This window comes from Triturus cristatus, chromosome 1_2, assembly GCF_964204655.1.
Source record: "Triturus cristatus chromosome 1_2, aTriCri1.1, whole genome shotgun sequence".
Classification (NCBI taxonomy): domain Eukaryota; kingdom Metazoa; phylum Chordata; class Amphibia; order Caudata; family Salamandridae; genus Triturus; species Triturus cristatus.
Genome location: NC_140580.1, coordinates 958248163 through 958266648, shown reverse-complemented (window position 1 = coordinate 958266648; position 18486 = coordinate 958248163). Strand labels below are relative to the sequence as shown.

The 18486-nt window shown below is 48.0% G+C and overlaps 1 protein-coding gene across 1 annotated transcript in view; it reads right to left on the bottom strand.

The window, feature by feature from the left end:
* NDOR1 (NADPH dependent diflavin oxidoreductase 1) overlaps positions 1 to 18486 on the bottom strand; it is a 202298-nt gene that overhangs the window by 94865 nt on the left and 88947 nt on the right. The window contains exon 7 of the mRNA XM_085610082.1: positions 9281 to 9499. Coding sequence (XP_085466208.1) covers positions 9281 to 9499 — 219 coding nt within the window. The remainder of the gene's footprint in view (positions 1 to 9280; positions 9500 to 18486) is intronic.

Genomic DNA, 18486 nt, shown 5'->3' with positions numbered 1-18486 from the left:
ACCACCACCCCGCGCGGCTCCCGCCCTGTCATTGCAAACTGTGGTTTGGGTTTTGAAAGCGAGAGCAGGGAAACCTGCTCTCACTTTCAAAATCCAAACCAGATTGCTTTTTCACACAGGGAGCTTCATGTTAGCAGCTCCCCGTGTGGAAAAGCAATGCCGGCTCCCGCAGGACGCAGAGAACTGGCAGGGACCGTGGGGGCATTGGGGCTCCCCCATGTTCCCCAACAAAGAGGCAAGGCCCCGGGGATGGGGTCCCCGGGGCCAGAAGTGGTCTAGGAGGGGGGCCACGCGGCCCCTCTCCATCCCACAAAAAAAAAAAATATATATATATATATACACTGAAAAAACCATAGGTTTCACACATGTTATAGTTAGCAGGACATTTCACTCGTGAAAAACCAATGAAATTCCCCCGTTATAGTTAGTGCAGGCAACTATAACTCACGCGACCGCAATCCTCTGCTGGTGACGTCAGATATTACATCACTGTATTTAGACACTTATTTACCCATGTCTTCTTCCATTAATTTTTAGCTATACATATATTACAAATATTTTTTTTTCAGAAAAACACATATGTCATCAGTGATGTAATATCTGACGTCATCAGCAGAGGATTGCGGTCGCGTGAGTTATAGTTGCCTGCACTAACTATAACGGGGGAATTTCATTGGTTTTTCACGAGTGAAATGTCCTGCTAACTATAACATGTGTGAAACCTATGTTTTTTTTCAGTGAATTTGCAAGGTTTTTTAAATGCTAATTCCTAACTATAACGTGTGTGAAACCTATGGTTTTTTCAGTGAATTTCAAAGGTTTTTTAAATGCAAATTTTTTGGGGAGATTTTTGTTACAAAATAACATCCAACCTATGTATAAAATAATATATGTACTATATCCTGCATTATGGAATGGTTAATTTTTTAAAAATTAATGTTTACATACAGTTGTACATCACAGTTATTATCTTCTACAACCCTTGAAACGTTAAATTTTTTTTTTTATTGATTTTTTGCCGTGCGCGTACGGTAAGCTGACGCTACGCGCTCCGTACGTCATAAGTACGGTGCGCTTACGTGATACGTACGTGACGTACGAGTACACGCATGCGCATTGCGCGGAACCAACATCGCGGTTACGCGGGTGCGTGTAATGTGCATGCGCGAGTGCGTCCTACGTACGCGCTCCGTAAGCGCTCCGTAAGCGCATGTTTACGTCACGTTTGCGCATGCGTACTTGTTTACGAGCGCATACCGTAAGCTTACGGAGCGCGCATGGTAGGTCATGTGATCCACAAAGAACACTTTTCATTGGTTGAAACTACTTTCAGTTCCAGAAACTTCCAACACCACACCCATTCCCCTCATTACTGCTTGAGATCCCCTAGGAGAAGGAGCTGAATTGGCATTGAGATACAATGGCAGAGCAGCAGTCCTCTTCTGAGAGTGAGCCTAGCAGCACCATCATCAGACAGAGAAGGAGGAAACAAAAGGATTCTTTTGTGTGGGAGTATTTTACTTTTCCAGAGGGGCAGAAAAAGGTCAATGCTCCATTGGTCACTTGCACACTTTGTGACCGTGTTTTATCTAGAGGAAATCCAAGGAAGAAGTATTCCTTTGGAAATCATTCTATGATGAGACACATTAGGGATAAACATCCCAGGACCTTTGCTCGACATACTGAAGAAAACTCTTCAGTAAGTCACCGGAGCCCAACCTCAAAAGCTCAGCCGAGTACATCATCAGCAGCTCAGCTGAGCCCTTCCTCTGAGGTGGGAGCATCACCTTCTTCAGCTCCTCTGGACATTAACCCTCGATTTCGGAGGGTTTCAATGAGGTGTACAACGTGTTGTGGTCTTATTGTTTTTGGGGAGACCAGTGTTTCCCTTATTAACAATAAGATAGACCAGCACGTTTGTAGACGTTCATAATATTCCCATTCTTTCTTTCCTCTATCCCTGTATTAACACAACAGCTCTTTTAAGAGCCAACCTTACCTCACAATTTTTTTTTTTTTTTAATCTCTCCTTTTTGAAAAAAAAAATTTGCCGTGCGCGGAATTTTTCTGTTAACGCTGTGCGCGTACGCTAACCGCATTCCGCGATTTTTCGAAAAAAAATTACAATTAATTTTTGCCCTTGGGGGTCCTTCTGGGACCCCCTGACAAAGGCTAGGGGGTCAGGAACTGTCCACCCTGCCCCCTTTTCACGTTCTCCACCTTTGTTTTTCACCCCCTCAGACTGCGGGAGACAAAATGGCGGCCGACACATCCTGGTTTCGACCGATTCGAATGTTTACTAAGCTCTAACAACCAATCAGAATCGCGCTCACGCACGGCGGCGTGCGTGTACGGTAATTTAATTTAATTTAATTTAATTGTGGGTTTATATAGCGCTAGAATCGACTCCTGGAGGAGTATCTCCGCGCTTCGACCGCTGGGGAACCCGTCCTGGCTCACCCTGAGAGATGGTCCCTAATGGGTATCTCTAAGGTGCGACCAAGCATCCCCGGCGGTCTGGGGGGGCCGTTGTGAAGATGAGGCAAGCTAATGCCCAGAGTTGCCGAGTGTGGTCCCTGACTGGAGTAGGTACCGAGGCGAGAATTATCGAGCCCGCTGACCCTGGTCCACGACCCTGCCGCGTCGGGAATCGAACCCTGGTCCCGGGCCGTCCTCTGCTTACGGGTCTGCCGCCTCTAACCAGTGAGCCACACCTCTCCACCGGTAAGCTTACGATACGCGCTCGGAGCGCGCCTATAGATATATATATTGATTTAAATGCTATTTTCTCAGGAAATACTGAACAGATTTACACGAGACCTTCAAAAGGCACATCCCTGACCTGAGGGCTACCTCTCTGCCAAATTTCAAGTAATTCTGTTCAGCCGTTCGGGCTGTAGCTCGGACTAAAGGTCCTATGGAAAAATGCATGGGGAAAACGCGTTTTGGGACCCCCCTTTTTCTCAGCCCCCGCTTGACGAATCCCCCCCGAGACTTTCAGGGAAGGAGCGGAGCGGAGCGCCCCACCTATTTTGAGAATTTCGTGAGGATTCGTCAATCGGCGCCAAAGTTATTCCAAATAGAATGTTGCGGTTTTCCTATGGAAACACGGTCCTAACTATAACTATCTACTTGCGACCGCAAGTAGATAATATGTATATATATATATATATATATATATATATATATCACAGTCCCCGAGGATGAGGTCCCCGGGGCCAATACTAGAGGCCTCAGGAGGGGGGCCACGCAGCCCTACTCCTAGATTTCAAATGATAAAAATAATACAAAAAAATGATGACCATGCCCCGGGGGATGGGGTCCCCGGGGCAGAAATTGGCCTAGGGAGGGGGGACACGCGGCCCCCTTCCCGTTTGCATTATTTATTTATTTTTAATAAAAAGGGGCAAGGCCCTGGGGGATGGGGTCCCCAGGGCCCAAAAAAAGGAAAGAGGAGGAGGGCCACACAGCTCCCCTTCTTAAAAAAAAATATATATATAAAAATTAGCCACATCTCAGCTAGGCCCAGCCCCCTCCCTGCAGCACTCTGCAAACGCACCCCCTGGTGCGGTGTAAGATGGGGAACTAATTCCCCTTGAATTATGGGGGTCCCTGGGAGCCAACTAGCCCACCAGGAACCTCCAGTATGCGCCAGGGAGCTGCATTGCAGAGAGGTGTTCAGAGGCCACGCCCCTTTTTACACTTATCTGCAATGCAGCTCTGTGGCGCTCACTGGAGGTACCTGGTGGGCTAGTTGGACCCCAGGGACCCTCAGGATTCAAGGGGACTTTATCCCCCAACTTACAACGCACCACAGGGGGCGGGGCCTGAGGCGACATGTGTGCAAACACACCCTGTGGCGTGTTTTAAGTTGGGGAATTAATTCCTTTCAAACTCATGACATGGTCAGTGACATCACTGATGACATCTCAAATGACATCACTCATGACATCACTGATGACATCATCCAGTGACTGTGTGTTTCTGTAAAGTTTAAATATGTTTAGTATATATAGTGAAAGGCGTATTGAACAATGAGTGGGTGTATAAGTGTCTGATTGGATGATTTAGTAGGTGCGTGACTGACTCTATAAGTGAGTGATTAAACGTATCTTACTGAATATATGGGTTAGTGACTAAACTGTGTGAATGTCTGTATCCGTCTGTTGGTGTGTAAGCAGCTACCTGGGTTTGTAAATAGCTACATGAGTGTCTATATGGGTTATTGATTGGTTGTCTGAGTATCTGTATGGGTGCCTGAGTGTTTATGTGGGTGGGGTGTGTGTGACTCTGTGCATAGATGTGTATGAGTGGGTGATTCACTGGGTGCATGGTTTCAAGAGTGCATCTGTGATGGACTGTATGGGTGGGTGAGTGTGTGTATGGGTGTGTTAGTGAGTGAATGTATATCTCAGTGGTACATGTGTGAGTAACTACATATGTGAAAGGCAGTATATATGTGTTGGAGTATATAAAAGTTACAGTGTGTGATTGTGAGAGTGGCTGTATGGATGAGTGTGTTCTTGTATCAGTGATTGTATAAGAGCGTAAGAATTTGCTAGTATTTGTATGAGTGATTGAGCTGGTGTGTGTATAACTGTATAGGTGAGTAAATGGCATGACTGACTAGGTGTGTGAGTACCTCTATGGATGAGTGGTGGTGTGTGAGTGTTTATATAGGTGTATGAGTGCATATGATAGTCCTGTACTGAGTGACCATAAGTATGTGTGACTGTATGGGTGAGTGAGTGGATGTGTGTGTAAACCTAAGAATCAGTGAGTGTGTATGTAGTTATTGCTGTTGGAGTGTCTATGGTTTTGAGAATGGCAGTCTGTAATTTAGAGTGGGTGTATCAAAGGTTAGTGTATTTCACGCAGCGGAGGATATGCGGGCCGACATATCTCAAGATAACATCTGATTGGCTGCTACCACATCTTCATCGATGTGGCGGCAGCCATCTTTAGGACTCCTCATCCTGAAAAAAGTAAAAAAAATATAAGAGGGAAGGGGTAGGGATACCTTGCCCCTAGGCCTGGAAAGGGGAGGTCCAAGAATCTGTAGCAAATTTTTATTTTTTTTAAAGCACTCACCTTCACACTTTAGATTAACAAACACTCCAGGGTGGGCCCCTGGGACAAATATTTAGGTAGAGAGGAGGGGGGGCGTGGCAGCACACCTCCCTGAGCCACATCTTCCATGGTTGACTCAATAGTTTAATGTTTAATAATTTACGCAACACCTTAAAATTATTTTAACTCACGCACCTCAATACACAAGTGTAGGAGAGTAGGGTCTGCTATCCTATGGTCACCCCAAATTTTTGCTTTTTGCTTCACTGGTTTTTGACATATTGAGGCTGTGGGCCTGCTAATCAGACCCCCAGCCTGCTGTTCTCTCTACTAAATTGACACCATGCACCATAGGTGCATAACCAATTGGAATTGGATCACCATGTGAGCCCCTGTACCAGTGTACACTAGGTACCCAGGGCATTGGTGTATCTAAGGCCTACCAGGGGCTGAAGCATGTATTATGCCACCCCTGGCCTGGCCTAACAAATTTGACACAACTGGCTGATCACTCAGCTGGGGTAAGTTGGTGTAACCACTTCTTACTTAGGTGTAGTATACCTATACCTAACCTTAAATGGGACACCTGGTAACCTATAAGTCACTCCTATGGCAGGCCTTGACAATCCTGAAGGCAGAGTGCTTGGTTCCATGTGAGATGGTGCTCTGGCATGAGCTGAGCCTGTCTGCAGTGGTCGGAACAACTTCCTTCTACCGTTTCCAGATATCGTCATACCATATACTCTTAAGTGCGGTTAAATGCTATCTTTGGTTTGGCTTTATCAAAACATGTCGAGTAAGGTGTCATACGAATTGGAATACTAACCCCTCGCCAATTCTGGCGACGGGGTAAGCATTCCACTCTTCTAGAGGGACACGACATGTACAGTACCTGAAACCCGGGTAAAATCAGACGTAGCCTCAGCTCCACAAAATGGATGCTGCCACCACAGACACAAGTCTGCCCTCCTGCTGCTGGGAGTCCTTCCAGCTTGGGAGACGTGGACAAAGGGTTTTCTGCCAGGGGAGGTGCGAGCACCACCCCAGACAGGATTTTGTGTATTGGTCAGGTAGGGCTTGAATGGAATCAGACATGCCTGAGGCTCACAAGGAGCCTCGGTGCATATGCCAGTTCAAACCGGTCCTGGGGCACACTAGCCCCGGACCTGGGGCGAGCTGGACAAAGGATTGGGGGTGTAACCACCCCCCTTCCTGGTCCCACCCTTAGGGAGGGACCTAGCAGGTAGTCCGGCCCCTAGAATCCGCTTAAAGGTAGGAGCTGTGTCCTAAGACTTCAGACATCCTGGAATCAACTTACTAACAAGAAGAAGACGGGAACTTCGACGCTCTGCTGCACAGAGGACATAAGGAAATCTCCCCTATGGTCAGGGAGTGACCATCTTGCTAACGCAAGCACCAACCAGCTATTCGACGTCTGCTTTGCCGCCGCCTCCCGCCGGAGCCCGAGCCCAGAGCCCGACAAGACCTGGACCTCCAGACCTCTCACAGCCCGATCCACAGTCCCTGCAAAGAAGGAACCCGTGGAGGCACCGAGACACGTGGAGCCAGCCATCTTGAAAGACCGACGACAAGCTGCAAGCGCGACAACAGAGGCTCCCTCCAAGTTGTGCTTTGGGTCCTGAGAAACCCAATACCGAGCAGCATCTGCACCAAAGGTGAGCCCTCCAGCATCTCCACGATCTGCGTGGGGCCCCTCTGCACTTTGCATCTCGACGCCCCTGCCCGGTCCCTGGCCCGTTGGCTAGTGGCCATTTTGGCGACGAAACTTGAAATCAACGACGCTGGTCTGGTTGCTCCAGACTGGCCCCAGCTGCTCTCCAAAAGAGCAGCCCCTCTGACCTTGCTGGTCAGAACAATCAGCTTTCTTGACTTTCCACGACTCCTGCCTTTGCCAAGGCTTGTTTGCTTCTTTCGAGTCGCCGACACCGCCGACAGCGAGAGCCTGCGTGGGACAGCTCGTGACTCGACTCCTGGACGTCGTCGACCTTCAGGGACCACGTGGCTGCGGAGACAAGCTACACCTCATCACCTGTTTGCACCCGACATCGCCTGGTACCTACCTGGTGCCACGCCGGTCACTGGCTAGTGACTGTGAACACTGTCCCCTCTGCTTTCAGGTCTTCTACAACTCCGATCCACCCTTGGATCCAACGCAGCTCTTCTGGACCGACCGCCTGCAGCATCTTTGTCATCAGGCTCCATTGAATCGATAGAAGAAACCCGACGCACTTCGAGACCTATGCACCCGCTTCCTGTGGGTGAGGTAAAGCTGGCACTCCGGTGCCCAAGTGTAGAGAAACATCTCTAGTGTCTGTGTTTTAAGTCTTAAGTTCGTAGTCCATCCAGAAGACCCTTCTAGCAGTAACTTTTGAACTTTTACGCACCCATTGAAAACCTATGGGAGCCCGCGTGTAACTTTCCTCACTGCACACGCGACCCGTGGACCTCCTGGTCACTAACTGAAGTTAGCTCCTTGTAGGCCCAGCGATTCTAGAGGCCCTAGGCCTTTTCCCTTTCCTGTTCGTGGTACTTATACCACTATTTTAGTATATGGTTTGAGTGGCCACCAGGGCCCATCCATATAAGTGCAACTTCTGTATATTGGAATACTTTCTTGTTTAACGATTTGTGCTCCTGTGCTCATAAAGAGTCTAGGGGATACTTTGAGTAATAAATACATATATATTTTGAATATATATCTGTGTGGTGTCCTTTCATTGGTATAAAGGGGGGTTACATTTGGTAAAACAGCCTGCTTAACACGCTTTAACGAATTTAGCCTCAAAGACTGCTTAGCCTACGCTACCACTAGGGCAGCTAGTCCGAAAAGGTTGACTTACAACCACACCATAAGGGTTGCTTGGCATGGTACAAGGTGGTCACTTTAACTAGTGAACATCATATACCAGGCCAACTTCTCACATTGTATTCAACTCAGTAGCCACACTACATTAACTACAACTCGCCACTCCACCATGCATTGTGTTCTCACAAAAGATTTGATTTGTGATGTCATAACTGTTCTTGTAAATGCTATTATTTTACTTGGTATAAGTGAGGTAGTATAAAACATTATAAAACAGTATAAGCAGTGCATATAGAAGGTGCAAGTTATAGTTAATGTAGTGGCCTACTGGGTTGAATACACTGTGTATGGAGCTGAAGAATTTCTAACGTTTGAGATTTTAAGTTATGTTTGTATAGAAAGAAAAAACAACGTTTTCCTAACTATAACAAAGGTTTAACCTTTGTGTTCTTATATATATATACATATATATATCAAGACAATACCCTTTTAGGCTTAGAGTGTTGCATACATTATGCAAAATAGGAAGCAGGGAACTCTAAATAGTTTTAAAGTTTAGGTGGAGAGCAGCTCCTTTATATGGAGCACCTTAGAACACCGACACTCTGAACGCATTTCAACTCAAGGAACTGTTGAAGCTGTTTTGTGATGCATTAAAGAAGTTGGATAAAATCGAGGCTAAGGATAAATATATATGGCCTAATTTGTTCAAAGAATTTGAGATCAATTAAGAGGGCCTACCATGCCCCAAAAGATTGTCGCCTTACACCCAAACTACAGAAGTTTAATTACCAACAACTCTGAATAATCACTTTCAACAGGGACACCAACATCATCAAAAATGCAATCCGTAAAAAAACAGCACCTTTTTGGGACTTTGAATCATTACAAATTCAACCCATCTTTGTCTTAAAAAGGAACAAAAATGTATGTGACATGTTGGTGAGCTCCACCACTGAACCAAAAACAAACAGAACCAGCATTAAGAAATATGCTTGGTCGAGAGCCAGTGCTGATGGGCATCATAAATACTCAGCCTTTATACAGCCTGCAGTAGCACCTTAGAGGGCGTTGAAATCACGTACAAGGGTATAACAAACGTGTCTGTGAATTCAAAACCTTAAGTATTATGTGTACAAAATTGAAAGTACTGTCTTGATAAAAAAAGAAAACATACACAAAAGACGAAATTAAGAGAAGACAGTTCTATTTGCAATTCCACCAAAGGAGGACTACTTTTGAGTCTTAACTAATCCTAGTAGAGACAGCTGAAGAAAACAAATGTTCACGAGTGTTTGCTAGAGTCTGTGAGTGCCCTCTGGACTTTTATTTAAGAATAAGGAAGGGTTTTGAAAAGTAGAACTTAAAAAACAAAATACTCACTGAATCCCAGAGCCGGTAATGTCAAACTCAATGAGGCGCACGTCTTGGAAGTGAGACTCGTCCGTCACCCTGGTGTTTGAGATCATCCGGGCAGTGAAGGGCTGCAGTTCTGAAGGGGGGGCTCCTGCTCGGTCAGTGATCAGGGCGCTGATTTCAGGAACCGTTTGAAAGTTCAAGGAGGCTTCGTCCAAGTACTGAAAAGTATACTTTGGAGGCAACCTATATAACAAAAAAGGAACTAGCTACAGTCAGTTTTACTCTTTACAAAGATAAGAATTAAGGGAAAAAGTTATTCTGATTATCAAATACGTTTTTTTTTTTTATAACAGTGTTGAGATGGGGCATTTTTTCTTATGTTAAAGTTCAAAAAAAGAAATCTAATGGTTGCATTCACATCAAAAACTTTCATTTGTAACAAAAGCTTTCATTTGTAACATGTTGTAGAAAGCGGACTTTGTATATGCTATACCAAAGTAAGGTATAGTGTGCATAGAGTCCAAGGAGTCCCAGAAGTATAGCAGAGAATTAAATTAGGTGAGTACTAACAGCTCTCTTTGTGGTAGTGTGGGTGAGCAGTTAGGATTATCCAGAGGGTGTTAAGCATTTATTGTATTCACTCACTCAAGGACTGCTTACACACACTCAGAGACAGAATCCAGACCAACTGGGTAAGTATAAAAAAGGTATGCTAATATTTTATTTCTAGAACCAAGCAGGACTTGGTACAGATGTGTAAAATGTACTTTCAATTGTATACATTTACACAGAAATGCAATTGGGAATGGATCTGCAATTGCTACAGGTTTGTATGGTTTCAAAAAGAAGTTTAAATTACACAGTAATTACTTTTAGAATATTTTTTGATAACTTTCAGATTACATCGACTACAAGGGGTGGTATGCCTAGATACAACAATGACGGATCTCACAATACAAGGCAAGTAAGACTTTTCTTGGTTTAAAGTACAGTTACTTTTTGCTCCATTAAAACAGCAGTTTAACACAAAACATTTTAGGAACAAAAACTCATAACATGGGCTCCTACGGGGAAAAAAATGGTTATTGGTTCTACAGGTAAGTACTGGACTAACGAGTGGGAGTTTTGGGTTTTAGGATCAAGGTTCCCCAATGTCTAGGTAGGCACTCAAATTGCACTACCAGCAGCATTGGGGCAGCCGGGTGCAGAGCCCAGGGGCCCAATATTAGCTAATGGGGCTAAGGGGACCTTCGGTCGGGGGCTGCTTACGAGTAGGCCACTCGGGTGTGGGAGCAAAGCTCCTGGAGTTATGGTCAGCACTGCAGGGGCCACGAATCAGAATAGGAGATGCACCACCAACTGTACTGAGGCAGCCGGGTGTAGGGTCCAGGGGCCCAATATTAGCTAATGGGGCTAAGGGGACCTTCGATCAGGGGCTGCTTACGTGTAGGCCACTCAGGTGTGGGAGCAAAGTTCCAGGGGTAATGGTCAGCACTGCAGGGGCCAAGAATCAGAATAGGAGATGCACCACCAGCTGCACTGAGGCAGCTGGGTGCAGAGTGCCAAGAAGACGTTAGAGACTCTGATTTCCAATGGAGACCATCAGTTCGGCAAAGTTGCTGCAGGCTCGGGTAGGGAGACTTCTTGAGGGCGACTTCCGGTTGGAGAGGTAAGTTGTGTTCTTGGGGGATGCCTGGACACAGTCGGTTGGGCCACCCAAGGTCGTGGGGTGTCGGGTGCAGGAGTATCTTTTTGCATCAGGTTTCTTTACCAGCTCCGGTTGCAGTTGGGTGGTCCCGTCAGGCTGAGGCTGCAGGCATCGTCTCGAAGCTTGAGGGAGGTCGGGGAACACCAGATCTCAGGTGAGGTTCGCTGGGGAGACCTCCTCGTATTATTGGGCCACTCAAACTCTAGCCGTGGACGTCAGGTGCCGAGTGGTGCAGAATCACAGAGCCGCCTGGTTCTGGATTTTGTGGGTGAGACGGCTTGAGCAAATCCGGTGCTCAAGGGAGACAAAGTCGGTCAGATGATGGCAGGGCAGGTCCTCCGGGCTCTGGGGGTTGCTGGCTGATGGACTCGCCGGGTTTTTCGCTGTAAGCAGGTTACAGGCGGGACGGGCCAGTAGGACTGGGGCCAAAGAGGTAGGTGTTCTCTTCTTCCTGGGTCAGTTCGGCTCTCTGGTCCTTGTTCTTTCCTCCTCGAATCGGAGGAGGTAAAGTTCAGGTTTGCCCCTAAATACTAAATTTAGGGGCGTTGAAGGGGTGTGCAGGTCAGTACCGATGGGTCCCTTCCTTGGGGTGGGTACACCCCTATTTCTGCTACCCTCCAACTGGATGGGGGCATGAGCCTCTCCCTAATAGATTGAGTCCCCTCATCTTCAAGATGGGAGGGGACTGAGATGTGTGCTTCACCTCGCCTCCCCCAGTTGAGGGGTGGGGTAGGCAAAGGTGGGCACACCTCTCCTCCTAGCTTGGTTTACCTGCCGATTCTCCTGCCCAAAGTGGAGGGGCAGAACTTGTGAGAGCTAGTTGCTGGGGGCAGCAACAGATTCCAAAGGCTACAGGCCTTTGCAGCTTCGTCGTTCATGGACCCAGCTCATCCTGGGGGAGGAGGCATGACACCTCTGCCCAGGATGGGGTTTGTTTCTTAACCCAGAGAGCGGAGGCTCTCTACCCGGGGGTCCAGAAACCTGTCTGCTGGTGGGGAATGGCAGTCAGCCATTCAGGAACCACGCAAGGGCTGGTCGTTGTTCAGGGGGCAAATCTAAGATGCCCTCTGAGTGCGTTTTACATTAAATCCCACACTGACATCGATGTAGGTTTAATGTACTGAGAAGTTTGCTTCCAAACTTCCCAGTTTTTAGTAAAGCCATTATGGAGCTGTGGAGTTCGTAATGACCAACTCCCAGACCATATACTGATTATGGCTTTACTCTGCTTACAATGTCTACAAATGTATTTAGACACTGTGGGGGTACAGGGCTCATGTTACTGTACCCTCACCTGAGTGCACCCTGCTACAGGGGGCTTACCTAGGCCTCAGACAGTGGGTTGCAGGCATGGTACACAGGGATGTGTCCCATGTCGACTCTTCGCTTTTCTCTGCACCAAAACACGGAGCCTGCAATGGCAATGTGTTGGTGTGAAGGTACAGGGCCTGTAAGGGTGGCACAATAATGCAGCCTTTAGAGGTCTTACCTGGTCACAGCGCCCTGGATACCCGTGGTACATTTTCTAAGGGGCGTGACTGTGGCCAGAGATGTGCCAATTGTGGTTACAAAGGTACAGTCTAGGGAAAGAACACAGGCTCTAGGAACCGGATTGGCAGAGACCCAGGGCACATGAAGTCAGATTGCATCAGATGCCAGGCAAAAAGTGGGGGTTAACCATGCAAAAAGGGGTACTTTCCTACACATGTCACACAAACACAACTAAAGCACCATCATTTAACTGATCTCAACCACATGTAATGCATGTTACAAAAGTAGGGCTCAAAAGTACCATGAAGCATTATAGCCCAGTGCATAGTTCACAATGAGCAACGAAGAACTAGCAACTCGTCTGATGAAAGTACAGCAGGACGGTAAAGATTTGCTACCTACACGACTATTCTACGAAACTTCATAAGCTGTGTTTCATAGAACGTTACCACCACACGGCCTGAACCACAGTAACTGTCTAGTATAGATTCTGTGCATAGGAGGGTGTCACGATATACCTGTCCGGGACCGGGAGGAGGAGGAGACTGATGAGCTTTTTCCCCATTATGTCTCTCCTGTACTTTGTTTACAGTCACCATGGGAACACTCATCGGATGACAGTAGCGGTCCTTTTAACTTCCCATACTTCCGGGAGACCGGACCAACCCATGTGACACCATCACATGCTCCAATGGCAGACAAAGATGGCGAGAAGGAGGACCTTATAGCCGGAAATGCCGGGAACGAACAGGGGAACCGAGTGTGTCGAGAGGACGAGGAGCCAAGGACAGAGACCGCGAACAGGGATAGCTACGATCCCTAAAACCACGACGGTGGATCTCCTGTCAGGACAGGACGGAGGGCGCCGCCGACAGTTTCAGGACTACGGAGCCAGGACACAAAGAGAAGGGAGCCAGACCCTGTCCGGTGCCACCCGCACGCCAGCCACACACCCAGAGGAGCGTGGCTACCCGAAGTACGAGCCCGCATCCATGGGGTGGTTCAGTAATGGGAGCCCAGCGGCGAGAAGCCGGTAGCCAGGGCAGGGGAGGGATAAAACGTATAACAGGAATCTCTTCGCAGCGTAGTCATACAAGCGCTCGCGACAACCACCTGTGACGGTAGCATGTGTGGGTGTTCCTCTCTCACTCCTCTCCCTATTACAACGTGCATAAACCTGAGTGCACACACTAAATCGTATTTTGTTTTGATTCCATGCCCCCTGACGACATCCTGCTGGGACGGAGTGGAGGTCCTGTGCTGAACCCTTCCTCTGACTCCAAGACGGGAGGGAAACCTAGCCAAGTTATACCTTTTTTTCTCAAAGAGACTTCAAATAAACCCTTTTTGCACTGCATCTACTCTCTGGTTTTTATTGCCCATTCACAAGTGGTGTCAGAAGAGGGATCGCTCCATTGGATACCAGATATGGAGACCCTGATCTAGCAACTCATTTGTGGCCAGGAAAAACTTGAATGGGTGGAAGAGAGGCAAATGACTACGGCACAAGCCGATAGGGAGCTCTTTAGTACCTCCATCAAACAGCACTTAGAGAACCTCCATAAGATGTCCGAAGATCAGGATCGACTTACAGCACAAACGCCTGTTAGGCAAGGAACCCAACCTAGCTTCCCCACTAATACCCTACAAAAATACACCTCGGTAGATGACCCGGACGCATTTCTCATACATTTTGAATGAGCAGCCAAAGCCTCTGGGTGGCCTAAGCAAAAGTGGCCTTTCTTTTTGGCTCCGATATTGAGTGACCCAGCTCAGGCAGCATACCAAGTGGCCAACCCAACATGAAATACCACCTACAGGGAGGTGAAGGAAATTATATTGGACCACTTAGGTATGGACGCAGAAGCATATACAGTGCGCTTGAGGAAGAAGAAAGGAAGCCCCGGGGACAGTCCTAAAACCTTATTTTACAAATTAAAGGCTGCCACAGATAAATGGCTGAAGCCTCAGGACAATAATAAAGAGGAGATAATGTCCTTGATATATCTCGAGCAATTCATGGAAGCCCTCCCCTTTACCACACAGAGATGGCTTAGGCAACACATTCACCTCTCGGTAGAACAAGCTGTGGAGATGGCCACCACCTATTCCAGAGCCCAACCGAGGCCATCCACATGGGAGGTGGAGAATAACTTGCGTTCCAGCACAGGGAAACCTGAAAAGAAGTACACCAAGCCCACAATAGAACCACCAAAAGCACGCTATCCCAAACCTGAACCCATTACATCAAAGGGACCCCAGTGTTTTGACTGCGGGACCTGGGGTCATATAGCACGCTTCTGTCTGCAGAAGAAAAATGCGGATGAACCCATGGATGTCAGCTATCTTCCCAGACACGTGCTGCACACCGAAGTAATGGGCACCTGTTTTTACGTAAGTCTAGTAATAGATGGGGTTTATGTAAAAACGTTGCTCGACTCTGGCTGCCAGCAGTCGGTTATCTAAAGGGCCCTGGTTAGACCAGAAAACATCCTCATGCACCAACAAGTACCCATCCGGTGTATTCATGGGGACGTCAAGACATACCCAGTAGCCCAGGTGGGGGTAAGGTTACCAGATGCGAAGAACATACAAGTAACAGTAGGGGTACTACCAAGACTCCCAGAGAGATTGATACTAGGGACTGATAACCCCGAATTTAGGAAACTCCTCCGAAGCAAGGTAAAGGGTATTCCGGGCAATTCCCCAGTCCTCCTAACTCGGGCTCCTTGGCAGAGTGAAAAACACTTCAGATATGCCCCGAAAAACAACCCCACCCTTTAGAATGGCAAGGCAACAGGCGTCCTCCCCCTCTGATGCCTATCCTTCCTTTGTGATTGAACAGGACCTTCTTTATAGGAAGGGGAACTTTTCAGGTCCCAAACAATTGCTCGTCCCTCTGGGAGTTCCGAGAACAGGTAATGTTCTTTGCACATAGTCACCTGCTAGCCGGTCATACCAGAGCACATAAAAACAGCCAGAACATACTTAAGCACTTCTATTGGCCTGGCATACATGCGCACATCACAAAGTATTGCCAGGAATGCGAAGTGAGTCAAAAAAAGAACCCCTATCGTCCCCCTGCGGTGCCCCTACCGATCATTGGAAAGCCCTTCGACCGGGATGGAAATGGATCTCATAGGACCATTACCTAGATCTAGAAAAGGAAACCAATACGCCCTAGTCCTCATTGACTATGCCACCAGGTATCCCAAAGCCTTTCTGTTGAGAACCCCAAACACCGCTATGATCTGTGAAAAACTCCTAGAGTTGTTCTCCCGTGTAGGGTTTCCTCTGGAGATCCTCACGGATCAAGGCTCCCCGTTCGTTTCATGTTTAATGGGCCAGGTGTGTAAATCCTCAGACATTAAGCAGCTAAGAACCTCAGTATATCATCGGCAGACGGTGGATTGTGTGAACAATACAATGGCACTATCAAGCTGACCCTAAAGAAGATGATGACGACCGAAGGTGCAGACTGGGACGCCCTACTTCCCTTAGCTCTGTTCGTCATCCACTGTCAGAAAAAGAGTAGCTTTTCGTGTTCCCCCTTTGAGCTCCTATATGGGAGGCAACCACGCACCCTCCTAAAAATGACCAACGAAGCCTGGGAACAGGAAACACTTGAAGAGAACAGAACCCTTCTTGAATACACCCAGGGGCTAAGGACCAGCCTACACAAATTGCGAGAATTTGCCCATGCTAACCTCGAAAAAGGCACAGAGACGACAGCAGGTCTTCTACGACAAAGGAAAGAGATGGTGTCACCTCCAACTACATGACTGGGTGTTGGTTCTTTTGCCCTTTTCCCTTCCCAAAACTCGAGCAGAGTGGAAAGGCCCTTATGAGGTGGTTGATAAAAGCGGACTAACCACTTACCGTCTACGTCTCAACAAGAACAAGACACAAATCTTTCATATCAATCTCTTGAAAAAATGGTTATGTCCCCCTCCCAAAGACAGTCTCATGCTGGCTCAAGAACCCCCTCCACTCTACACCTGCTGAATATCAATGAAGTCCGAACCACAAAAGAGAGCACTGGAAACAATGCTGGCTCCTTTCTCTCCCATAGTCACAGACATTCCAATATGTACCACACTAGTGGAACACTCCATCCCTTCTGTCCCTGGGAAAGTGGTGAGACAACGCCCATACCGCATCCCCGCAGCCCGCCAGAAGGCCATAGAAGACTAAATCCAAAACATGCTCACGATAGGAGTCATTTGACCCTCCCAGGGTGAGTGGTCTTCCCCGGTGGTCCTGGTACCCAAGTCCGACAGCTCAGTGAGGTTCTGTATAGACTTCAGGGCTGTGAATGCCATCACAAAATTTGACTCTTATCCTCTACCTTGGGTCGACTAACTAATTGAACAACTAGGTGAGGCCCAATACATCACCAAGCTAGATCTCACCAAGGGGTATTGGCAGGTTCCCCTATCTCCACAAGACCAAGCCAAAACAGCATTCACAACCCCCTCAGGACCGTATGAATTCACTGTGCTCCCCTTTGGCCTTCACGGGGCACCAGCCACATTTCAGAGACTCATGTACGTGGTATTGAAGGAACACCGTAGTTATTCCTCTGCATACCTCGATGATATTGCGATATACAGTTCTGACTGAGAACAACAGCTATTACATTGCCAGAGAGTGCTCCATGCCCTTAAAGAGGCTCGGCTCCATGTGAACTCAAAGAAGTCCAGAGTAGGGTATCAGAAAGTCCGCTACTTGGGGTACCTCTTAGGGAACGGGGTTATCGAACCACAGTAAGAGAAAATAAAAGCCATCACCAACACGCCTTCCCCCACAACCAAGAGGGACATCAGGGCGTTCTTGGGTCTACTAGGGTACTATCGTAGATTCATTCCCCATTAGTCCGAGATAGGGTCCACTCTGACCGATCTTCTAATAAAGGGGGTTAGAGTAAGAGACCTCCTTTCTCCCTCCACACAAGCCCGCCAGGCTTTTCAGGATCTAAAAAGAGCCATCACCTCCAGTCCTGTCCTGATATTCCCTGACTTTACGCAGCCTTTCATCCTCCAGACTGATGCCTCTGACTCAGGTCTAGGGGCAGTACTGTCTCAGCTTTCTGATGAGGGCCTAGAGCTCCCAGTGGTGTTCATCAGCAGAAAGCTGTTTCCCCGCGAGAAAAACTACCCTAGCATTGAAAAGGAGTGTTTGGCAGTCAAATGGACAATAGATAAACTTTGTTCCTACCTGAAAGGCTCCTCCTTTGTCTTGTACACAGACAACGCCCCTCTTCAGTGGTTGAGCCGCAACAAAGGGAACAATCCCCGTGTCTTGAGGTGGTTCCTCTCCCTCCAACCCTTTTGCTTTGAAGTCCGGCATCGGGAAGGAGTATGCAACGGGAACAAGTATGCAACGGGAATGCAGACTTCCTGTCCTGTGTTTCCCAGTTCCCCGACCGTGAACTGTCAAATGGGAAGATGTGTCACAATATACCTGTCCGGGACCAAGAGGAGGTGGAAACTGATGACCATTTTGCCCCTTATGTCTCTCCTGTACTTTGTTTGCAGTCACCATGGGAACAATCATCGGAGGACGGCAGCGGTCCCTTTAACTTCCGGGAGTCCGGACCGACCCATGTGACACCGTCACATGCTCCAATGGCAGACCAGGATGGTGAGAAGAAGGACCTTATAGCCGGAAATGCCAGGAACGAAAAGGGGAACCGGGAGTTTCGAGAGGACGAGGAACCTAGGACAGAGACCGCAAACAGGGATAGCTACGATCCCCAAGACCACGACGGTGGATCTCCTGCGGGGGCCGGACAGAGGGCGCCGCCGACAGTTCCCGGACTACAGAGCCAGGACACAAAGAGGAGGGATCCGGACCCTATCCAGTACCACCCGCACGCCACCCATGCTCCCGGAGGAGCGTAGCTACCCGAGGTACGAGCCCGCATCCGTGGGGTGGTTCAGTAAAGGGAGCCCAGCGGTCGAGAGAGCCGGTAGCCAGGGGAGGGATAAAACGCATAACCGGCATTCCTTCGCAGCGTAGTAATACAAAC